The following is a 25,911-nucleotide window of genomic DNA, read 5'->3' on the forward strand; positions in this document are numbered from 1 at the left end:
TCTTTCTTACTGTTCTCTCAGTATACCAAAGGATTTCTACCTTGATGCTGTCTTCTTACCCGGCTCCATTTTCTTTGGATAAGGTCTATATGAGTCTCTTGGGGTAATATTGGTGCCAGTTCTTGAAATAGTCCATGGATCTATTAATACCCTGTAGTATATCATATGATAGTCAGAAATGTTACTACTATATTTTTGATATGATCAAGGCCTGGAAATAAGTGATTAAACAAATTGACGAAAACATAGTACTTTGCACATTGTACATAATAGACACTTTATAATCTTTTGAGGAATCAATCAATACATAATTCTAGTTCTGGGGAAAACATAATATTGGAAATACTTCCAATTTTTTCATGCAGTTAGCTTATAGAGCTATACTTGATTTAGAGTCAGAAAGACCTGAGTTTTATTCCAACATCAGATATTTGCTAGCTTTGTGGCATTGAGCAGCCTCCATGGGCTTCATTTGTAAAATGGGGATGATAAGAGCACATATATCCCAGGGTCATGAAATCAAATGAGATAATATTTTTAAAGTGCTTTACAAATCTTAAAGCCCTATATTAATGCTAGTTATTATTACTATTAACAATAGTAATCGTAGTTTAAAATTGTAATCAGGACTGACGTTATATCCATTCTTTTTCCCATTCATTGACATAAGCATTTGAAAATGGAGTTTTAAGAGCCTAAGATTCAAATTTATATTTTGTATTTATTTTGTCTCTTCTTATCTATTTTCTCTCACAGAATGTAAATTTCTTCAGAGTAGGGTCTATTTAAATTTTATTTTCTGAGCTCCAGTGCCTTAGATACTTATAGAATGATTGAGATTTCAGCTATTTAATGAACTTATACCTTTATGTAAGCTATTTCTAATTCCTTGAGCAGTTATTGAACCAATAGAAACTGATGATGTAGCTATGTGGCCTAAAGTTAGACAGAATGCTTATCTTGGAGTCAGGAAAGTCACTTCTGCTTTCTGCTGTAGCTCTGAGATATCTGCCTTAGTTTCCTCAGTTGTAAAATGGGAATAAGAATAGCACTTCACAAAATTGTTCTGAGAAGCAAATGAAATAAGTATAAAACTTTAGCACAGTGCCTGGAACATATTAGGCATTTAATATATGCTTATTCCTTCTCTCTATATGTACCAAACAAACAATAATAATAATAGTGACTACAATATATTTCAGAAGTAGTTCAGTTATATTCACATAGAAAGATAGACAATAAAAGTATTTATTAAGCAGTTACTATATGAAAAACACTCTTCTAATTTCAGAAAATACAAACACAAGCAAACAAGACAACCCCTAGCCCTAAGAAACTTACAGTCTATGGCCTGCTGTAATTTTTTTCATGGATCTGCGGACTCACTTAAATGCTCTGGAGGTCATATTCTCTTTTGCAATAACATCTTTTCTATTGGTGTATCTGCTTGTGTTCAAAGTTTTAACTGAATTTTCTTTCTCTGAAATCTTTGTTATTTTCAGTTTTTTTCTTCCTTATATCCCCTCTTACTCATTTTTGAATTCCTTCCCTTTTGATAGTGTTTCCCCTCAGGTGCGTGGACCCCAAAGCTGCCTCAGTTTTGACATTATGTGTTTCATTCAGCCTTGATCTCTGCCCCACATGACTCTTATCTAGATATATCTGGCACCAGCTGGATGCCAATCCTTTCTGGTTTTTTTTCAGGCTTAATAGATCCATACACATGCTAGTATTCTGCCCCTTCCCTCCAATCCTCACTCTTCTGGTTGAGCACTACAAGAGAGTAAGAGTGTTGCCACACTGAAGTCCTATCTAGGACAAGCTTTGCCTTTTGGCCTTCTGTGGCTCAGGGCTGGGAGTGGAGTTGTGCTCTATTGCAGACTTGTGGGTCATGTCATTTGCTTCCCTTTCTGTCTTCCTCCCTTTTTGGCAATTTTTGAAAACTTGTTTGAGAAGAAAACCGGACTCATCAGACGTGGTGGTTTAGACTGAATTTGTGTAAAGTGCCTAAGTAAAATTTTTAAAAATCTGAATCTTCATCCATATTAAGATTCCAACTGTATGACATGGACTCTCTCAAGAGTATGCTGGCAGGGGCAGCTAGGTGGCGCAGTGGATAAAGCACCAGCCCTGAATTCAGGAGGACCCGAGTTCAAATGTGATCTCAGACACTTAACACTAACTGGCTGTGTGACCCTGGGCAAGTCACTTAACCCCAGTCTAAAAAAAGGGGGGGGGGAGAGTATGCTGGTTGGTGGAGATTTATAAACTAGTGTTCTCAGCTTTTGCTTCATTGAGCTGTTACCTTATTAGTGTTCTTGGTGTTTCAGTCTTGCAGATAACTGAAATTGCTATGTTATTTTCCATGATTCTTATTTTTAGGGGGTGACCTACCTGTATCTTAGCCCCCAAATTTCCCCCAAACAGTATAGTGACATTGATTTATAACTTTATATTCTAACCCTTGAACTACTTGTCATTCCTTAATATTCATAAATAAATTATTAATAATTTTTTAAATATTTAATTTCTTATACTCCTGAAGGGTCCATGAATTTTGTTTTTTAACTTAACAATTTAAATGATAATCCTTAACCCTCTAGACCAGTTGATCTAAATAAACTGAAGTAATAATAATAAAGAGCATAGCTGTAGTTGGCACCTTATTCACAAAATCATTATAAAGCATCTGGCAAACACAGTAGGAAACATAGCCAAACTATTGATTAATAGGTTTTATGCTGCATGATACCCTGTAAACAGATTATAGGCCTGAAAATAGATCTGTGATTACAGGGGGAAAGCATTGTTCTCTCTTCAACCCCCACCCTCCCACCAAATGTCATTTGCTTCCCTTTCTGATTTCTTCCCTCTCTGCCAACTTTTGGAAACTTGTTTGAAAAGAAAAGGCTCATCAGACCTGATGGTTTAGACTGAATTTGTGTGAAGTGCCTAAAGTTTGACTTTTAAAAATCTGAATCTTCATCCATATTAAGATTCAAATTGTATGATATAAATTCTCTTAAGTTTCTTCTCTTACTTTTCCCCTTCTTCCCAAAATATCCATCTTCCTTAGCTTTGAAAAAAAATTCCATAGAATCTCAAAGTAAGAAGTGACCCTTAAGATCATTCAGACCAACCCTCTTTATAGAAATCCTCTCTACAGTTTACTCAATCTCAACTGGAAGACCTTCTCCAATGGATAACTTGACTATCTCCCAAGGCAACCTTTTTTTTCCTTTTTGACCAGCTTTAATTTTAGGAAATATTTTCTTTTAATGAATTGAATCTGCCTCTCTGCAATCATCAGCCACTGCTTCAGAGACCAGAATGAGAGAATATCACTTCTGGACTTCAGTCTACATCTGATTCTCTTCTTTTCATTTCCTTTAATATTCTAGATCTTTTATGTCTCTAAATAAAGTTTGTCATTTTATCAAGTTCTATAAAAATATCTCTTTGGTAATTTAATCAGTATAGCTCTGAAAGTGTAATTGACTTTGGTAGTATTGTGCACTGGAACAATTTTAGCACAGCTCTAAAGTCAACACTCTCAGTTCTATATTTCAATATTTGGGTGAAATGAAGCACTTGCAAATGTCTGAATATTTAATAAAAGAATCTCAGTTCACCTCTTACCTGGATTATTCTGATAACCTTCCATTGGGTTTCTTTTTTTTAGTCTCTTCCCTCTAATTTATTCTTTGTTACACTGTATGATTTTTTTCCTCACTTAATATTTTTATTTTCCCCAGTTACATGTAAAACATTTTTTACATTTGTTTTTAAAACATTGAGTTCCGTATTCTCTCTCTTCTTCCCCAGTCCCACATCACTTAAGAACGCACATGTGGTGTTATGCAAAACATTTCCATAAAAGTCATGTTGTGAAAGAAAACATAGATCTGCCTCCCCCCAAAAAAAACTTCAAGAAAAATAAAGTGTACCAAGATCTTTGTAACACTAAAAAACAATTCATGTATATATCTGATTACGTCACTCCAAAACCCATCAATGATTCTCTCTAAGATAAAATGTAACCTTATTATGTTGGTGTTTAAGATCATCTGCCATCTTTCTTTAATTTAATAATTAAGCTTTCATTTATTTCATGCTGCTCCTTTTCTTGTACTCTAGAATATAGCCACATTGGTTTATTAATTATAATATTTACTTTTATGTTCTGATTTCTGTGTGTCTATGTAGTTTATCACCTAAGGCACTCCTTATCTCTGTTGAAATCCTGATACAGTAGATAGAGCATTGAACTTAGAGTTATAAAGAACTGAAGTTGAATTCAGAATCAAGTACTAAGAAGATGTGTAATTCTGGACAAGCCACTTAACCTATATCTTCCTTATTTATAGAATGCAATTAACAATTGTACCTATCTACAATTGTGAGGATCCATTGTGAGGATCAAATGAGATAATATTTTTGAAGAGTTAATACATTGCCTGGCAAATAGTAGGTGCTTAATAAATGCTTATTTCCTTTCTTTCCCCCCTCCCCTTTTCAAGGATTGGCTCAGAAGCAATTTGCTCCATGAAGTTTACTTTTTTTTTCTAATGTTTAATTTACGTTCCAAATTATTTCACTTCATACATATGTATATATATATATGAAATCATGCAAAACATACTTATTTACATGCAAAATGTGAGCTGTGTTTCAGGGTAAAAAAGAAACAAGAAAAATAGCTTTCAAATTGTACTTAGTTTGTCAGTTCTTTACCTGGAGATGGATAGCGTTTTTTCAACCTGAATTCTTTGAAATTATCATGATCACTGTATTGCTCTGAGTTGTTATTTTTCACAATTAATTATTGTTATAATATTGTTAACCATGTACAATGTTCTCCTGGTTCTGTTCACTTCACTTAGCATAAGTTCATATAAATCTTCCCAGGTTTTCCTGAAACCCTCCTCTTCATCATTTATTTCAACATAGTACTATTTCATCAGAATCATAAACAAAATTTGTTCAGTCATTACCCAGTTGATGGACATTGCCTTAGTTTCCAATTCTTTAATACCACAAGAATATTTATTAAAAATATATTTGTACATATGAGTCATTTAAAAAAGTTTCTTTGGACTATGTACTTAGTAGGAATATTGCTGGGTCAGAGAATAGGCATGGTTTGAACATAATTCCAAATTGTTTTCCAGAAATATTGGGCCAGTTTACAACTCTGCCAACTGTGCATTAATGTACTATTTTTCCACACACCCTCTAAAACTTCTTATTTTTCTTTTCTGTCATGGTAGCTACTCTGATATGTGTGCAGTAATATCTCTGAGTTCTTTTAATTTGCATTTCTCTAATTATTAATATTTTTGTTTTTTTCTCTAAATTTTAGTCATTCAGAGCATTCCTATGACTACTGATAGCTTTGATTTCTTCCTCTGAAAAAATTGTCTGTTTATATCCTTTGACTGTTTATTAATTGGACAATTGTTCTTAGTTTTATAAATTTGGCTTAATTCTCTATATATTTGAGAAATGATTCCTTTACCAGAGAAACTGGAAAAAAATTTTCCTTAATTTCCTGCTTTGCTTCTAAATTTGGTTGCATTGGTTTTATTTGTGGGAAAAAATTAATTTCATGTGATGAAAACAATCAATTTTACTTCCTATAATCATTTCTCTTGAAATGAACTCTTCCTATAAGTAGAGATATGACAGGGGATTTGTTCTATATTTCCTTAAATTACTTATAACATAGCCCTTTATGTCTAAATCTTGTGCCCATTTTGAGCTTATTTTGTTATATAGAATGAGTGTTAGTTTTCTCAGCAGTTGTTAAATAGTGAGTTCTTGCCACAATAGCTGGGATCTTTGGGTTTATCAAAAACTGGGGTTCTGAGTTCATTTTTTTCTGTATCTTTTATACCCAATCTATTTTATTGTTCCAACCATTCTATTTCTTATTCAGTAATAAATTGTTTTGATGCTTACCATTTTGTAGTATATTTTTAAATCTGGTATTTTTAGTCCCTCTTCCTTCCTATTTTTTTTTCATCGATTCCCTTGATGTTTTTTACCTTTTGTTCTTGTAGATGAATTTTGTTATTATTTTGTTCTCTTCTATAAAGTAATTTTTTTTGGTAATTTGATTGGTATGGAACTGAATAAATAATTTAGGTGCTATTGTCATTTTTGTTATATTACTTGGCCTATCCATATCAATCAATAGTTTTCCAATTGCTTAGATCTGTATTTATTTTTGAATAGTGTATGTATAGATTGTGTGTGTGTCTTGGAAGATGAACTTACATCTATTTTATGCCATTTGCAGTTATTTTAAATAAAATTTTTCTTTCTAGCCCTGCCCTCTGTATTTAATAGTAACATATAGAATTGCTAAAGATTTGTGTTTATTTTATATCCTGTAACTTTGCTGAAGTTGTTCATTGTTTTGAATAGTTTAAAAAAAATTTGATTCTCTAGAGTTCTTTTTTTAGAATATCATCATATCAGCTGTAAAGAGTGATAGGTTTGTTTTCTTGCTAACTATGCTTATTCCTTCTTTTTTTCTCTTGTCTTTTTGCTATAGCTAGCATTTCTAGTCCAATACTGACTAATAATAATGATAATGGATAGCCCTGCTTCACCCTTGGTCTTATTGGAAAGGCTTCTGTTATTCCTCATTATAGAAAAATGCTTGATCTTCATTTCAGATGGATGGTATTTATCATTTTAAGAAAAAGTTCTTTTTCTTCCTATGCTTTCTGTTTTTTAATAGGAATAAGTGTTGTATTTTGTCAAAAACTGAAAATTCCTGCATCTATTGGTCTAATTACATACTGTTTGAGCTTTTGCTGTTAATATATTTAATCTTGCCTATGGTTTTCCTAATATTCATCCAGTCCTGCATTCTTGGTGTAAATCCAACCCAATAATAATGTATGATTTTTGTGATGTATTGCTATAATCTATATTGAAATATCTTATTTACATTTTTACACTAATATTCAGTAGAAAATTGCTTTGTAGTTTTTAAAAATTGTTTTTGCTCCTTCTGGTTTAAGTATCAAAACAGATGGATGGATGGATGGATAGATAAATATAGATATATTTCTGTAAGAAAAAAATTTAGTAGAATTCTTTCTTTACTTATTTTTTCCAACTGTTTATTTCAGACAATTAATTGTTTGGTAAAATTTATTTGTAAATCCATTTAGTCCTTAGATTTTGTTCTTAGGAAGCTCATTTATGGATTGCTCTATTTCTTTTTTCTAGGTTCGGATTATATAAGTTCTAATGCTTTTTTTTGAACAATATATATTTTCTAGATATTCATTCATTTTGTTTAGATTATCAGGTTTTTTTGTCACGAAGTTGGGAAAAATAGCTTCTAATAATTGCATTAATTTCATCTTTAATTGGTTGTGTATAACCATTTTATTTTTGATGCTGGTAATTTGGTTTTTTATTTAATTTAAAATCAAATTAACCAGTGATTTATTTTTTCACAAAACCATTTCTTAGTTTAATTTATCATTTTTTGTTTTGTTTTATTTTTAATTTTATTCATTTTTTCTTTGATTTTTTTAGTATTTTAATTTTGTTGTTTAATTGGGTATTTTGATTTATTGTTTCTTTAATTGCATGCCCAATTTGTTGAACTGTTCTTTCTATCTTTTACTGACATAAATATTTAGAGATATAAAATTTTCCCTGTTGTTGTCTATATCCAACAAATTTCATATGTCGTTTCATTGTTGTCAATATCTTTAATGAAATTATTGATTATTCTTTGATTTATTCTTTGATCTCATTTAAAATTAGATTATTTATTTTCCAATTAATTTTTAATTAGTGCTTCAAAGGCACTTTGTTGAATATAATTTTTATGCCATTATGGTCAGAAAAAAAGTACATTTAATACTTCTACTTTTCTGCATTTCTTTGTGAGGTTTTTATGCCCTAATATATGGTCTACTTTTGGGAAAGTGCCATGTACACTTGTGAAAAACATGTATTCCTTTCTATTCCCATTTAATATTCTCCAGGGATCCATCACATTTATTTTTTCTAAAATTTTACCCATCTCCTTAACATTTTTCTTTTAAAAAATTTATTATCTACTTATTTAAAAAAAATTTCAAAATTTCCAAATTCTTTCCCTGCCCTTTAGCCCCCACCTATGAATTATGAAGGTAAGATGTCAATTATACATATGAAATCACACAAAACATATTTCCATGTTAGCCATATTGCAAAAATAGAAAAAAATTAAAGATGTGAAAAAATTATGCTTTAATTTGCACTGTTCATTAATTCTGTCTAGAGTCCATATTTTCTTCTAATTTTTTAGTCTTTTGACTTTCTAATTGTTTTTTTATGTCTCATGGAGTGATCAGCTTCTTCTTAACTAATTCGAATTTTTGAGGAATTATTTTCTTCAGTATTTTTGTTTTCTTCCTCTCTCCCTTCCTTCTTTTTCTTTCTTCCTCCTTCCTTTCCTCTCTCTCTCCCTTTCTTTCTGCCTTTCTTTCCTTTCTTTCCTTCTTTCCTTCCTTCCTTCCTTCCTTCCTTCCTTCCTTCCTTCCTTCCTTCCTTCCTTCCTTCCTTCCTTCCTTCCTTCCTTCCTTCCTTCCTTCCTTCCTTCCTTCCTCCCTCCCTTCCTCTCTCCCTTCTTCCCTCCCTTCTTTCCTCCCTCCCTCCCTCCCTCCCTCCCTTCCTTCCTTTCTCCCTCCCTCCCATTCCCCTTTCCCCTTTCCTTCCCTCCTCTTCCCTCTCTCCCCTTCCCCCTTTCCCCTTCTCCCTTTTCCTTTCCCCTTCCTTCCTCCCTCCCTCCCCCTCCCTTCCTCCTTCCCTCTCTCCCTCCATCCCTTCCTTCCTTCCTTCCCTCCTTCCCTCTTGTCTGGGCCAGAGTTGGGGCGGCTCTCTGGAGGAAGAAGTCTCTACTCTAGGCCAGAGAGGGATTGGCTCTCTACAGGAAGAAGAATCTGGCTGAGAGATTGAGTTGAGACAGCAGATCTCCTCCCAGAGAGCAATCGGCAGTTTCTGGAGACAACAGAACTTTACATATCCATTCCTTCCTTCCTTCCCCTTCCCTCCCTCCCTCCCTCCTTCCTTCCTTCCTTCCTTCCTTCCTTCCTTCCTTCCTTCCTTCCTTCCTTCCTTCCTTCCTTCCTTCCTTCCTTCCTTCCTTCCTTCCTTCCTTCCTTCCTTCCTTCCTTCCTTCCTTCCTTCCTTCCTTCCTTCCTTCCTTCCTTCCTTCCTTCCTTCCTTCCTTCCTTCCTTCCTTCCTTCCTTCCTTCCTTCCTTCCTTCCTTCCTTCCTTCCTTCCTTCCTTCCTTCCTTCCTTCCTTCCTTCCTTCCTTCCTTCCTTCCTTCCTTCCTTCCTTCCTTCCTTCCTCCCTTCCTTTCTTCCTCCCTCCCTCCCTTCCTCCCTCCCTCCCTCCCTTCTTCCCTCCCTCCCTCCCTTCCTCCCTCCCTCCCTTCCTCCCTCCCTTCTTCCCTCCCTTCTTTCCTCCCTCCCTCCCTCCCTTTCTCCCTCCCTTCCTTCCTTTCTCCCTCCCTCCCATTCCCCTCTTTCCCCTTTCCTTCCCTCCTCTTCCCTCTCTCCCCTTCCCCCTTTCCCCTTCTCCCTTTTCCTTTCCCCTTCCTTCCTCCCTCCCTCCCCCTCCCTTCCTCCTTCCCTCTCTCCCTCCATCCCTTCCTTCCTTCCTTCCCTCCTTCCCTCTTGTCTGGGCCAGAGTTGGGGCGGCTCTCTGGAGGAAGAAGTCTGGCTGAGAGATTGAGTTGAGACAGCAGATCTCCTCCCAGAGAGCAATCGACAGTTTCTGGAGACAACAGAACTTTACATATCCGTTCCTTCCTTCCTTCCCCTTCCCTCCCTCCTTCCTTCCTTCCTTCCTTCCTTCCTTCCTTCCTTCCTTCCTTCCTTCCTTCCTTCCTTCCTTCCTTCCTTCCTTCCTTCCTTCCTTCCTTCCTTCCTTCCTTCCTTCCTTCCTTCCTTCCTTCCTTCCTTCCTTCCTTCCTTCCTCCCTCCGTTCCTCCCTCCTTTACTTTCTTTCTTCTTTTCCCAAGCTATGACTCCTCTTTTCACAATTTTCTTTCATAGCTCTCATTTCTTTTCCCAATTGGCACTTCTGGCCAACCCTTATCCCATGTCCACAGCTTTGGTGTTTGTCATTTTCTCTAACCTACAAAAATGACTCACTGACTTTTTCTTGGCTCTTCCTTTCAGAATTCAATTTGGCATTTTTCATGGTCATTTTGTAGGAGAGGTTTTGTAGGAAGTTTGAAATGACCCCTCACTTTCCCATCTGGACTCCTTTCTACCTTCATGAAATTTTAATACACTCCCTTTATCCCAGCCAAAATGTATTTTTCTAGACTTAGAGTCAGGAAAATCAGAATTGACATACTGGCTTTGATAATTAATAGTTGTCTGACAATAGGCAAGTCACCTAATCTATCTGAACTTCTGTTTCCCCATTATTTATTAAAATAAATATGATAAATGTAGTATATACACAAAACAATATATCAAGCCGCAGTATCTCTCTTGAGTTTCATTCCTAGGCCACCAATTTCTTTTTGAACATTTCAGACTAGATGACCTGGTGACATATGAGATATGTTCAAAACAAAAGTCATTTTCTTTGTCTCCAGCCTCTCTCTTTTTCTGTCTCTGTCTCTGTCTCTCTTTTGGTCTCTCTCTCTCTCTCTCTCTCTCTCTCTCTCTCTCTCTCTCTCTCTCTCTCTCTCTCTCTCTGTCTCTCTCTGTCTCTCTCTGTCTCTCTCTGTCTCTGTCTCTCTTTCTGTCTCTCTGTCTCTCTCTGTCTCTGTCTCTCTCTGTATATATATATATATATATATATATATATATATATATATATATATATATATATATATATATATATACACACACACACACACACACACCAGTCCAGGCTCTTTTCACTCCTGCCTAGATTATTATAACATACTCTTATTTAGTTACCCTGCTTCTGCTCTCATCACTCCAATCTATCTTACATACTTTCTGATAAAGCAATTTTCTTTAAGCACAGAATTGGCCATGTGATTCCCCTGCTCATCGAACTCCACTGGCTTTCTGTTGCTTCTAGAACACAACATAAACTCGCTTGTTTAGCTTTTAAACTCCTTTACAACCTGGCCCAAACCCACTATTTCCACCTCATTGTACATTCCTCTTCTTATTCTTACAGTCTGTAATCCAGGCAAACAGCCATTTTCTCTTTTCCTCACTCAAAATGCTACCTCTCCCATCTCTGCCTCCTCCTATTGGGCTCTGATGCCTGGAATGCACTCCCTCATTATCTCTGCCTAACAGAATCTTGTTCCTTTAAGTTGCAACTTGAACATTTTGTGTGCATAAAGTTTTTCCTGATATATGCATATGGGAAACTGCTAGTGCCTCCCCTCCAAAACCATCTTTTATTTAACTTTTGATGTTTGTATATAGACTCATATTTTTAAACATATTTATTGTCTCAGTCAGGCTCATTATGGAGGGGCAATGATTTAATTTTTTTGTACTTGTATTCTTGGTGTCTAGAGCATAGTAGAAAGTAATGAATACTTGTTGATTGATTATTAATTACAAAGGAATGTTTTCAGATACCAGATTGCTGGGTCTAAAGTCAGGAAGCTCTCAGTTCAAATCCAGCATCAGATACTAGATGTATGATTTTGAGCAAGTCACTTAACCTGTTATTTGCCTGCATTTCCTTATATGTAATATATAATATATATTATCATCTTTACCTACTGACTTTCCTAGGATTTTTTAAAATTACAACTAAAATCTCACCTACAAAAAGCCTTTCTATAATCCCCCTTAATTCTAGTTCCTTTTCACTTTTAGCAATTTCCTGTTTTTCCTATATGCAATTTGCGCATATATATTTGTTTGCATGTCATCTCCCTCTTTATATTGTAAGCCCCTTTATAGTAGAGACTGTCTTATGTCTCCTTCTAAGTCCCCAATGCTTAGTTACATAAATGGTGCTTAATAAATGTTTATTGATTTAGAAAAAAAACACTTACCTCCCAACATTATTGTGAGGATCAAATATATAATATATTATATGTATATGGAAAGTGATACATAATTATATAATATGTAATAATAATGAGGAATCATCTTTAATTTATCACTATCTCACTTTTCATTTCCAAGCTTATCTATTTCACCTTTGCAGCATTTCTCGAAATGCCCTATTCTTTCCTCTGATAGTACCACTACTCCAGTACAGATCCTCACCACCTGACACTTGGATTATTACAATAATCATCTTTGCATCTGTCTGTCTCAATTCTCTTCCTATTCCAATCCATCCTCCATTCATCCACTCTAGGGATTTTCCTAAAGTACAAATGTGACCATGTTATGTCCTTACTCAATAAACCCCAATACCTTCTTATTGCCTCTAGGATCAATTACAAAATCTTCAAACTTCTTCATAACCTGGGTCCCTCTTATTTTTCCAGACTTCTAAATACCACGCACCCCATCACATGTTCTTTGAACCAGTAATACCAGCGTCTTGGCTGTTCCAAAACAAGACACTCCATCTCTTGGCTCTGAACATTCTCTCTGGATGTCCTACCATGCCTAGAACACTCTCCCTTCTCATCTCTACCTACCGACTTTCTTAGTTTCTTTTAAGTTGCAACTAAAATCTCACCTATTGGAAGCTTTCCCCCAGTCCCCCTTTCCTCTCTTAGTAATTTTCTGTTTCTCCTCTATACAATTTGTTCATATATATTTGTTGCATGTTGTCTCCCCCATTACATTGTAAGCATCTTTAGGATAGGAACTATCTTATGCTTCCTTTTATCTCCCCAGTGCTTAGTCATATAGAAGATGCTTAATAAATGTTTATTGATGGAAAAAAATCAATTACCTCCTAATGTTGTTGTATCAAATAACATAATATTTGTAAAACACTTATTAACACCACATATGACACAATTATCACTGTACAAATATTAACTATCAACACATTATTATTATTACAATGATTAATATGATAACAAGAGGAAATAATGGCTATAAAATACTTTGAAAACTTAAAATTAAAGTCCCCAGAAATGTCAGATATTGATGTCCCTACTTTGCCTCTTTATGCTCTATCTTGTAATTACACTTATACACACACACACACACACACACACACACACACACTTCTGATTCCCCTCATTAAAGTGTGATGTTTTTGAAATCAGAGACTATTTTCATTTTTGTATTTTTCATCTCGATACTTAGCATAGTGACTTGCATTTGGTAGAGCTTTATAAATGTTTGAATTGAATTGATTTATCAAATTTTGGTGTAATAATAACTTTGGCTAAGTGCTTTCTATATAGTTTTCTGGGAATGGTGAGCATCTCTTGTCAGTAGTTGAAGTGGAAATTCAGCTGTCTCCTAATACTATACTTGTCTTGTAAGTCTGCTCACAGAGAAAAGTCTTTAATGATGAAAATTTTTGCGAGTCATCCATTAATATGAATGCTATTCTTATTGCAATAACAGGGTAATTGGATTGGTCATTTTGGAAGACTAGTTGACAAGAGGATGTTAAATAAAATGTCATGTGGGGAATTAATGGAGAGAAGCTTTAGGAAAATAGATCATTAGAACTTTAGAACTTTAGAATAAATCATTAAAACTGAAAAGATGTTGAAATGTTATTTGGAACAATTTAGTAAGGGTTGATAGAAGCAGGGACACAGCAGTTCCATGGAGAAGATTGCTTCTTTTGGTCTTCACCTTATATAATCCTCTGATGTATTCATCTTACCAAAGGGTTAAAAGGACTTCAGAAGGCTACCAGATACTATTCCAGTCAAACCTACCATCAATCACAGTTTCTTCTTTTGATCATTTTTATTTGATTAACTTGTTTTACTCAATATTTTTGATGCTGAATAAATTGTGTCTGTATTGATTCAGCTAAATGATTTTTTAAAATTTTTTTCATTTTTGCTGTCCTAATCCTGATGCTCACAAACTGATTTCTTGCTATGATTTCTTCCTGATAAGACTATGAGATAGGAAAGGAGAATACATAAAAGCACGATATAGAGTATTAAGTTTGGAGAATGACTAAAGTAGTTCAAATGAAGAATTTGCAAAGGGGGAGGGTATGAAACATGAAATAAGGCAGAAAATAGGTGGAAACAAGATTTTGGAGAACTTTACACATTCCCTAAGATGTTTATATTTTATCCTCAGTCAGTGGGCAGCATCTCAAGATTTTTGAACAGGACAACGACATAGCAAGTCTTGGGATTGGGAAGATTATTTTGACAACTTTGAAGAAGAGAAATTACAGTGTCAGAGATAATAAAACTAGTAAATTCCACTAGAAGGCTCTTTAACCCCAAGTAAATGTTAATGAGTGCCTGAATTAATTATGAGTGTAGTAGATATGTTATGAACATACAAGTAACAAGACTTACAAATGATTAGAGATGGACAAGAGGAAGAGGGAGGAATCTAGGATACAATGTGGGTATAGGTATGGGGGTATTCATATGTATTTTTTGAATGTAAGTAACTAAATGATCTTGCTTTTCTTATCACAGAAACAAGAAGATTGATAGGGAGAAAAAACTACATTATCTTATACATACTGAGTTTGAGATGCTATTGAGAAATCCCTTAGGAGATGGTACTCTAATAGCTAGAGGGGATGTATTTGGAGCCTCAAATTGTAGCTTGTGATATAGGGTGTCACTTAATCTCTCTGTTCCTCAGTTGTCTCATCTGTAAAAAGAGGAGCTTGATCTTGCCCTTTAAGATTACTTCTCCAGTTCTGTGTCTGTGCTCTGATAAATGTTTGAGAGCTGAAAATAGCAATTACGGCTTAACATATATTGATTTTATGTCATGTAAAAATATCACTTGATCATATAAGAACTGATGAGATAGCTAAGAGATCACACATTGATAAGAGAAACAGCTCAAAACAGAGTCCTAGCAAACACTCATGTTAAGAAAGGAGAGCTCTTAATGCTGCTCTTTTTTTTAAAAAAAAAAAAGTATTTTTAACTATATTGAAATGCAAAAATTAAACATGTGGGCTAGATTTTACTGAAAGAGAAAGTGACTCTGGTTGTGTCAAGTGCTATTAGAAATATTCAGATATATATTTAGCACCCAGCAATAACATTTTAGTGTGATAATAGAGTATGGTAGAAAGAGAACTGGACTCTTAAAGTTGAGAGACATGAGCTCAGTTCTCAGAAAGTGACTTAGGTTGTGACCTTAAAAAATGCACACCACAAAATGAGACAAAATCAAAGATGAGATTCTCTCACATCACACATTAGTTTCCTGATTTGTAAAAAAAGGCAATCATACTAACCATTCTTGTTTTCTCATAGGATGGGATAATGTATGCAAATGAATTTTTAAGTGTAAGGTTTTATATGATGTAAGGTGATGATACTTTGATTTATGTTACCATAATTTAATGATACTTTCATGGCCTGTAATATTTAATGTACCTTATTCTCAGAGTAGCTTAATTAGGTAGTGTCTTACTTATGAGAAAGAAATATATTTCCAGAGAGGATATTTAAAAAAGAATTTAGTATTTAATTTCAGTATCAAGATTTATGTTTCCATTTTTAAAAATCCTAACTTCTATATTTATTCTTGCCTTTCTAGTGATATGCAGCTTTCGTGGATCTGTACCCCAAGGCTTAGTCCTGGAAATAGGAGAAACTGTTCAGATTCTGGAAAAATGTGAAGGTTAGTATGATGGAATAAGAAGAGAGTGTGTAAACAGTATCTACTTTCATTCATCATGAAATTACTCTTTTTTTCCATTTGACATTTCTTGGTGTCAGAGAGGCTTTCTCAAATTCTATGCCATTAAAGCATATGTTCTTTCTCTTCATTCTAATCTGAAAGATCTTCAACTATTCAAGTAGGACCCACCAACAGACTTTACATTTGTTTCTGAATACCAGTCTCATTAAATTCAGAGAGGTTGATCATCATTTTGGTGTCAGTGTGGGGACTTTTTCAGATAGAGATAGTCTTAAAAACCTCTGCTCAGTCAGAAAGAATTATAATCTGTGTATGCAGTGGGAGTACCACATCAGTGAAAGCAAAGAATATTTAAATATTGAAAAAAGCATTTAAACTAACAAATTTTGAGCTATCATTTTGAAATCATAATATATATCAGATGATCAGAATACTTAGATAAATTCCATCCTTATCCACTTTCAAGTGGGGAGAGGGGGAAGCTCAATCACTATTGATATTAATTTAGTATTTAAGAAGGTCATGGATCAGGGTTTTTAAATTAACTATTTATTGGAACTGGATTTTTACATTCTGTCCAGTACATTTGTATGGCATTTGGAGAATTAATTGGGTGTGCTTAAATAACTGTGGAGACTTTATGCTTTCTAGCAAATTCATTTGTAGATCCTTGTTTGACCAATATGCTGGTCATAAAGGCTAATCTATATATAATTTGAAATGGATTATTTTGATGACAATATTTCCTTGAACATGATAATATCTAGGTAATTTTATGTATAGGACTAAAAGTCCAATATGTGTAAGAAGCATATATATAGTTATATGGTTATATAGAAATTAATCTGATTTACCATTTGTCAGGGGTATTTTAGTAAGATTTTTATTGAAGGCTGAGAATTGCACTTCCTGACATTCTAAGGCCCCTTTTTATTCAGTATCTCTATGATTTTATGTTGAAAGGTTTAAAAAGGTGTCCATGTGTAACACAATATTAGTTGTGATTGAAGTTTCAGTCTTTGAAATCTTTGAAGTACAATTATATTTTTTATGCAATACACTTTCAATTACCCATGTTTGGAAGAAGTAGGAAAGAAAATCTGTGTTCTTGTCTAAAATACTTTATGTTTTGAATAGTTTATGAGTTGAATAATATATTTATAATAGATTTCACTTCTAAATTAATTATCTTTAAATCATTATTTTAATTTTCATTAGTCAAATACTCATAATGAATGAATAGTAATGGAAATATCTCTGAGGGAATTGCTGTATGACAGGCAACCCAGGTTGATTTTTAAAATGATACAGAATTGTCCAGGAAGTAGATAATCCATATTTAGGTAATTAAAAATTGAATGTAATTCAAAATAAGATTATGTTCTCATAGATAGAAGCTGTTGCTAAGCGTGTATTTCTACTGTATGAGTGACAAAGTTGCTTCTCATCAGTAGGTTTCTTGGTTATTTCTTGGAAAGGTACTTAAGTAGAATGTTGTAAAGTCCATACCTTTTTAAAAATGTACTTTTTACCAAAAATAGTGGTTGATATAAAGATAAACATGTTGCTTATTATTTCTAATCATTCTTTGTTAATTTCTACAAGTAACATGAATGGAAGAAATTCCATTTCAGAGATTTAAAATGCAGTCTACTACATTTAGGTTATCTTCCCAGAAAAATTCATGGTACATTTTGGATTAGAGTTTAAAACATATTGCCAGTAGTTGCAGATTTTGGAAATCATAGATGCCTAGATATGAAAGGGATTTTGAGAAGTTTCTTTCTGTTCCCTATGTCTGCTGGTAGAGTTACATAGAACCCATCATGGAAAGAAATTTTCCAGAAATCTAATCCACAATCCACCTAATGGGATTTGAACCCACTTACTGTTGTTCTTACCACTGTGGGAATTAATTGTTGCCTATTATTCCTCTCAGTGGTCCAGATGTGAGATTAAGGATTGAGCAAGGGGGTAGCATCTGTATGAGTTGGAAAGAACAAGATAAATAGAAGAGATGTTTGAAGGTAAAAAGTGAGATGTGGCAATGGATTAGATATGTGGGGGTGAGAATACATGAGGAAATGAGTTTGTCACCAAGATAATAAGCCTAGATAGGTGTGGTGGTGATGGTTGTGTCTTCTGCAGTATAGGGAATTGTGGCAGATGAGAAAGTTTCAAGGAAAGATGATGAGTTCTGTTTTGGACATCCTTGAGATATCTATAGGATATTCAATTTAAGATGTTTAATAGGCATTTAGTGATATCAGATGAAGACATCAGAAGAGAGATTAGGGCTGGATAACTAGATCTAAGAATCATCTGTGTAGATATGGGAGATGTCAACATCACAAAATAAGATAATGTAGAGGTAGAAGAGTAGAGAGCGAAAAGAAAGTTATCAAGAAAAAGGTAAGTTTTTGTTATCAAAAACTACAAAGAGGTCAAGAAAGATGAAGATTGAGAAAGGGCCATTGGTTTTAGAAACTCAGAGAGCACTGGTAATTTTGAAAAGAAAATTTATACTTGACCAATCAATTCATAAGCCAGACTTCAGAATTTAGAAAAGAGTGAGAGAAGTATAGCTACTTGTTATAAATGGCTTTCTCAAAGTTGAACCACAAAAGGGAGGATGATAGCTAGCTGAGATAATTGGACCAAATAAGGTGTTTTTTTTTAACTCTGAGGAAAAAGGTAAGGCGTATTTGTAGATAATAGGGAAGCAAGCAGTAATTGCAGAGAGACTGAAAATTAGTGGAAAGCGAAGATGGGAAGAAGGGGCAATCTTCTGGAGAAAGCAGCATGGAATAGGATAAATGAACCATATAGAAGGATTTGTTTTGGCAGACATAGCATTGGGAAGAAAGAAGAAGTTTGGAATAGCTGTTTTGGTGACTGGAATAGTGGATTTATTAGGAAGCTATAAAAGGATTGCTTGTTGTGATGAAGGCCTAGTTGAGTTTATGTAACACAAATTTGTTGTGGACCCAGTCAATAGTTTCTGAAATTTCTCCAGTTTTATTGAGTAACACATGAATAGGAACAATAGCAATGAATGGTGGGAGTAATCTAAAGTTGGGTCTTGAAAGAAATGATCAGGATAATCAGGGTGAATTGTTTCACCAAGGTTTTGAGGTAGAAAAGGAAGAAGAATGTAACTAATGGAGGAGTGAGGGCCTTTGAAAGAAATAAGAAATGAGGGATTAGAAGTTAGTGTGAGGATAGAGAACAGAGATAGGGCAGCTAGACAGTGTTTTAGATAGAGTACTGGATGTGACTTCAGCCAAATTTGAATCTACATGGTACCTATTCACATCATAGATACTTACTAAATGTTGTTCTCTTCCTCCTATTCCCTTCATTCTCTAGCTTAACCTCCTGATGACACAGCATCTTTGGCCACCTTTTCCATTCCATCTTCACTCATACCCCAAGTCTCACTGGCCATAAGGAGTGAATCATATATTTTCTTTCATATACCTTAACTTACCAGTTCCTTAATCTACTCAGTTCTCATGATGTATTCTTCCTCTCAGTTACACATAGATGCTCCTCCTCTTGGTCTTGCCATCACTCATAAATATGTTAGATTTCCCTGTTCATGAACTGTGAAATTACTTTATTTGATCATAATCCATTCTCATTTCATTTTTTTCCTTCTGCCTAGTAATATTGGCTAACATTTATATAATGCTTTAAGGTTTGCAAAGTGAATATTGTCTCATTGTTTTCCTTCATAACAACCCTGGGAAGTGATATGTGCTATTATTTTCTCTCATTTTATACATAAGACAACTTAGAAAGGCAGGGTAAGGGATTCTCCAAAGTTACATATCTACCAAGTGTCAGAGGCTAGATTTGAACTCATTTTCTTGTCTTGAGGCCCAGCACTTTATTCACTCTGTCATTTAGCTGCCTCTCAAAAAGATTTAAGATGAAAACAAATCTGTTAACATTGAAACAAGCATTCTGAGAGCACAGTAAGAGGGGGAGGCAGGTTTTATATGAAAGACATTGAGGGGAATACAAGTAAGGCTAGGAGGTAAGGAATGGGGCTTGTAACTGGGATGAGAAGAGTATGAGGGTGTAGGGGTCTTGAGAAATTATTCCTGACAGAGTAATTTGGCTAGAGAGAGGTTAGTGAGGGAGAGAAGTGGTTAAATTGTTAAAGACCCAGCTCATAACAGGTAGTGATATTAAATTTAACATGTGCAATACTTTTAAACATATTTCCATATCTGTCATGTTGTAAGAGAAAAATCAAACCAAATGGGAAAGAAACCACAAGAAAGAAAAAAACACAAAAAGAGGTGAAACAGTATGCTTCAAACCACATTCAGTCTCTTTAATTGTCTCTGGAGGCTGATGGCGTTTTCCATCCCAAGTCTAATGGAATTTCCTGGAATCACCGTATTGTTGAGAAGAGCCAAGTTTTTCATAGTTGATCATCACATAATCTTGTTGTTACAATGTACCATGTCCTCCTAGTTCTGCTTACTTCACTCATCTTAAGTTTATGCAAGTCTTCCCAGGCTTTCTGAAAACAGCCTGGTCATCATTTCTTATAGAACAATATATTCCAATACTTTCATATACCATAGTTTATTCAGCCATTCTCCAGTTGATGGACATCCATTTCCAGTTCCTTATCACTATAAAAGGAGTCGCTAAACATTTTTTTGCACATGTGGTTCCTTTTTACTCATTTTTGATCTCTTAGAATACAGACCTAGGAGTAAGATTGCGAATACAGACCTAGGAGTAAGATTGCTGGATCAAAGGGTATGCACAATTCTATCGCCCTTTGGCCATAGTTGCAAATTGCTCTCCAGAATGGCTGGATCCTGTTCACACCTCCGCCAAGGTGCATGAATATGCCAGTTTTCTCACGCCCTCTTCAACATTTATCATTATCTTTTCCTGTCTTCTTAGCCAGTCTGAGAGATGCGAGGTGGTCAGGTAGTGATATTGAATCCTGTAGGGACAAGACTTGCCGCCATAGCTGCAGGTAGGTGAGGACAAGGCATGGGTGAATCTGGCCAGAAGGTGGAAGCTGGTAATTTGAGAAAGACCTGAGGAGGACTAGAGAAGGACTAGGGATGAAAACAGGCAGGAACCAAAGCTGACACAAGGCTCCCCAAGAAGTCACTCAGGTGAAGAAAGGGGTCACAGTCTGGGGACTTGGATCCAGGCTTACTCCTCTGTCAAATGAAAGAATTGGAGTAAGTGACCTCTGAGGTCTCCTGCAGTTCTGTGGACTTATGGCTAGGGATCATTATACAACTAGATTGCAGAACAATCTCTTCCTGATATAATTAACTGCTAATATTAAACTGGGAATTCATTGCCAATTCAAAAATATCGAATTATGTTACTTTTATATTTCTCCATAGGATATATTTTAGAAGAGATGACAGATAGAAAAAATGATTTTGGGGGGAATTTCATTTATCCTTTCTTCATATTTTAGAAGCTCTAATGATCTTAAAGACTGAGAAAAGTAATAGACAAGAAAGAATAGTTTAGACTCCTGATTAACTTCAATTCCTTGCATTAACTAGGAAGAAATTTTTGATCACTTACAGAAATTGAAGCACATTTGTGTTTCATAGGCGGCACAGAGGATAGAGCATTAGTTCTGGAATTAAGAGGACTTGAGTTCAAATGTGACCTCATATACTTGATATTTACTAGCTGTGTGACTCCAGGCAAGTCATTTAATGTTGATAGCCTTGCCACAAAAAAAAAAGAAAAAAAAATAAAAAAGAAAAGAAAAGAAACATTTGTGCATTACTTTCCTTTAAAAGAAGTAACAAAGTAATTTGAAAGAAAAATGTTTTATTGGGATATTTTCTTGCTATATAAAATTAAGGTTTTCCCCTCTCAATAGGATTTTATTTTTCCAAATATATGCAAAGATAGTTTTTCAGTTTTGTGAGATTTTGTGTTCCAATTTTTTTCTCTCCCCCTCCCATACCTCTCCCCTCCTCAAGATAGCAAACAGTCTGATATAGGTTATACATGTTCACTACTTTTAATCATATTTCTATATTTGTTAGATTGTGCAAGAAAAATCAGAGCAACAGGGAAAAATCCATGAGAAAGAAAAAGCAAACAAACAAAAAAGGCGAAAATCCTATGCTTTAATCTACATTCAGTCTCCATAGTTCTTTCTCTGGATGTGGATGGCATTTTCCATCACAAGCCTGCAGGAATTGTCTAGAATCACCACACTGCTAAGAAGAGTTATGTCCATCATGGTTGTTCATCACGTCATCTTTTTGCTGTGAACAATGTTTTCCTGGTTCTACTCGCTTTACTCAGCCTCAGTTCATGTTAGTCTGTCCAGACCTTTCTGAAATCATCCTGCTGATTTATTCTTATAGAATAATAATCTTCCATAACATTCATATCTCATAATTTATTCAGTCATTCTCTCAATTTCCAGTTCCTTGACACTACAAAAAGGGCTGCCACAAACATTTTTTGTACATGTGGTTCCTTTTCTCTCTTTTATGATCTCTTTAGGTTACAGACCCAGCAGGGACAATTCTGGATCAAAGGGTATGCAGTTTTATAGCCCTTTGATCAAGCTTTCCAAAACATTTGGATCTGTTCACAACTCCATCAATAATGTATTAATGTCTCAGTTTTCCCATATCTCTCCCCCATTTGTCATTACCTTTTCTTGATATCTTAACCAATTGGATAGGTGTGAATTGGTAAATGAAGTGTTTTAATGCTTATATAGTTAACAGCTCAGATTGGAAAGATTGTCTGAAAATATGTTGATTTTTTGATGTGAAAGTCAAATTCAACTACTATATTTATTTGTTCATTTTTCACAAGTAATATTTTTCTTTTTCCCACATGAACTCCTCTTCCCTTTTCCCCTGCCCTCAACAATTTGCTTTTGATCACCTGCTTTGGGGTCGTGGATGTACTCCAGAACTTCCAGCTTTGGTGAAGTCTTGGAGAGTTTTGAAATGGATTTAATTAAACTTTGTTTTCCAAAAATAAATATAACATGTTTAAGTCTTGTTCAATTCTGATGAATGTGGCTCTTTTCAATGGCAAGGTGATTCAGACAAATTCCAATGGTCTTATGATGGAGGGAGCCATCTGTACCCAAAGAGAGGACTGTGGGAACAGAGTATGGATCACAACATAGTATCTTCACTTTTGTTATTGTTGTTATTGTTGTTTTCTTTCTCATTTTTCCCTTTTTGATCTGATTTTTCTTGTGCAGCATGATAAATGTGGAAATATATATAGAAGAATTGCAGAAGTTTAACATATATTGGATTACTTGCCATCTAGAGGAGGGACTAGGGAAAGGGAGGGAGAAAAAAAAATTTGGAACACAAGATTTTATAAAGGTGAATGTTGAAAACTATCTATGCATGTGTATGAAAATGAAAAGCTTTATAAAAATGTTTAAATCATGTTCCTATTTCTTCAAATCTTGAATTTTCAGATAATCTGCTCCCAAAGATCTGTTGCTATCAGCCATGGCCAGTCAACTACTCAAAATATGTTCCTGGTCACAATAGCTATCTAGATTTACTAATAGCAACATCTTTACATAATTCCCCACCTTCATTTGCTTATAACATAGAACATCCTGTTTGACACAAGAAACCATTTAGTTGCAGGACATGGCTTTTCTCAAATGTTCTCTGATCTATCTCTGGTTTATCCCTGCCCAGAAAAATCAATAGAAATTCTATATCTGGATCATTTCATTCACTCAATAAGCTCCCTTAGCTCCTCTGCAAGCACTTATGATTATAAGACAACATTCCATCAGCAAGCATTTATTAAATACCTATTATATTCCAGGTATGATACTAGGTTCTAAGGATACAAAAATATTAAAGATTATAAATCCTTTTAGCAGTGGTATGGACCAGGCTCAACTCACTCCAGTCTGGTGGCTGAAGAATGAAATTGGAATAAAATGATATTCATAGATCATCTAGTATATACATATACACACATATGTGTATACATAATATGTGTATAATATGTATGTATATTGTTATGCTATAGTTATCATGGTCTCTAAGTGTGTGTCAGCACAGGAAAATTTTTAAAAATTCTTTTAGATCGGAGCTTCTTAAACTTTTTCTAATTGTGACCCCTTTTTACCAGAGTACTTTTTATGCAAACCTGAATATATACGTACATAAAACAGATATAAAATCAAACATTTGTTGGTAATAAATTATGATTTCATGACCCCCACAATCAGTTATGTGACCCCACAGTTTAAGAAGCCTTGTTTTAGGATAAGACAGCCAAGGTCAAAACTCTGGGATGTTTTTCACATTTTTATCCCTTTTTAGGCAAACCCTCTGGATCTACTTATTTATTTCTCCTTCAAAATAGGCTTGTCAGATGACTATGAAAAACTCCCACTCTATCTTCTTAACCAAAAATCCCAGATTTTTACTTTTGACCCACTTATTGTCAACTCAGTTTGAATCTGCCTTTTTCCTTCTCCAGAGCTCAGGCAGTCTGAACCTCAATCTACACTTTCTCTTTTTAAAGCCAGTGAAAAACACATTTGCCCCTTACCATTCATTATTCACCTATCCATTCTCCATCACCCCCTTGATACAAGAGGAGGAAAAGAACTTAAAATATCCTGAACACTGGTTGGTTAAAGGGTATAAATGGCAGTTATTAGAATGGCAAAGACTTGTATCATGGTTGTACTGGTAAGCTCTCTAGCTACATGGATTCCCTCCCAAGAGTGAAACTATTCATTGAATGAAACTATTCATTCAAGCCATAAATTATATAAGTACAACATGGCTATAGTCCTTTTTGATGATCTAACTATATTGAAGCAACTGTGAGAATTAGGAAATGGAATTATGGAATATTAAAGAAATAGATACTTTTGCAATTTGTTAATATAATTGAGAATTCTGTAGAGTTTATCTTTGATTCTGGCATTTCACTTGTATGCATTATATTATAGTAGCTATGATTTAATCTGAATTCATTTCTATCCCATCTATATTTATATACACACATATATGTTGTTTTTCAGTCATTTTAATCATGTTCAATTCTTGTGATCATCTGGGGTTTTTTTGGCAAAAATATTGGAGTAGTTTGCATATCCTTCTCTGGATCATTTTGCACATGAAGAAACTGAAGCATACAGGGTGAAATGACTTGCCAAAGGTCACATAGCTAGTGCAGGTCTGCAGCTGAATTTGAACTTAGGTCCTCCTGACTCCAGGCCCAGTGCTCTAGCCATTGCACCGCTGATTTGCTCTTATATTATCTATAATATGTATATATTTTATTAATATACTTATATATTCTTAAGCATTTATAAAATGGTCAGAAGCCCATCTAGAATATTTTTCTACGTAAATTGAATTTGAAAGATTAATAAAATAAGTGATGAAGTTCATTAGTCATAAATGTTATCACTCAAATCATGAGAGACAGAATGAGGTTTAGAAAATGGTGATAGAAACAGATATGAAGAAACAGGTAATCAAGGACTTGCTATTTTAATAGAAAGATAATTAGAAGAAGGTTATCTACCTTGGAAACATTGTTAAGGGCAATGCACACTTTTACACAAATATGAGCGTTCATATGCTAACTGACAATCGTAGGATTCAATCTTGAAGAAGCCTTTTTTGGCATCCAGTTGTAGAGTAACAGAACTGAGAGTAATTTCAGCCACTGTCTAATTCAATCCATGTACAAAAGGAATCCCCTTTCTAAGATCCCCAACAAGTGGTCATCTAGTCTCTTTCAAAGGCCATGGAAGAGGAAGTCACCATTTCCAGAAGCCACCCATCTCACTTGGGGACAGCTTAGGAATCAAGACATCAAGCTTGAATTAGCCTTTTTATAACTTTTATCCACTGCTCCTAATTCGCTTACCCTGGGGGAATAATTTGTTTTTGCTGTGTCATTTTTCACTCTTTGTGATCCCTTTGTGTCATTTTACAGATAAAGAAATGGAGGCAAAAAGGGTTAAAGGACTTGCCCAGGGTATCACAATTAAAAAATATCTGAGGTCAGACTTGAATTCAGGAAGTTGAGTTCTTCCTGACCCTAGGCCTAACACTCTATCCATTGTGCCACCTAAGTGCTTGCTAGGGACA

At 34.7% G+C, this 25,911-nt stretch overlaps 1 protein-coding gene across 5 annotated transcripts in view; it reads left to right on the top strand.

The window, feature by feature from the left end:
* Positions 1–25,911, top strand: part of DOCK3 (dedicator of cytokinesis 3) — a 499,318-nt gene that overhangs the window by 89,707 nt on the left and 383,700 nt on the right. For all 5 annotated transcript variants that reach the window (XM_074283356.1, XM_074283357.1, XM_074283358.1 and 2 more), the window contains exon 2: positions 15,665–15,748. In XM_074283356.1, the coding sequence (XP_074139457.1) occupies positions 15,665–15,748 (84 nt within the window). The remainder of the gene's footprint in view (positions 1–15,664; positions 15,749–25,911) is intronic.

The sequence above is a fragment of the Sminthopsis crassicaudata genome, chromosome 1 (assembly GCF_048593235.1).
Source record: "Sminthopsis crassicaudata isolate SCR6 chromosome 1, ASM4859323v1, whole genome shotgun sequence".
In the NCBI taxonomy this organism is placed as follows: domain Eukaryota; kingdom Metazoa; phylum Chordata; class Mammalia; order Dasyuromorphia; family Dasyuridae; genus Sminthopsis; species Sminthopsis crassicaudata.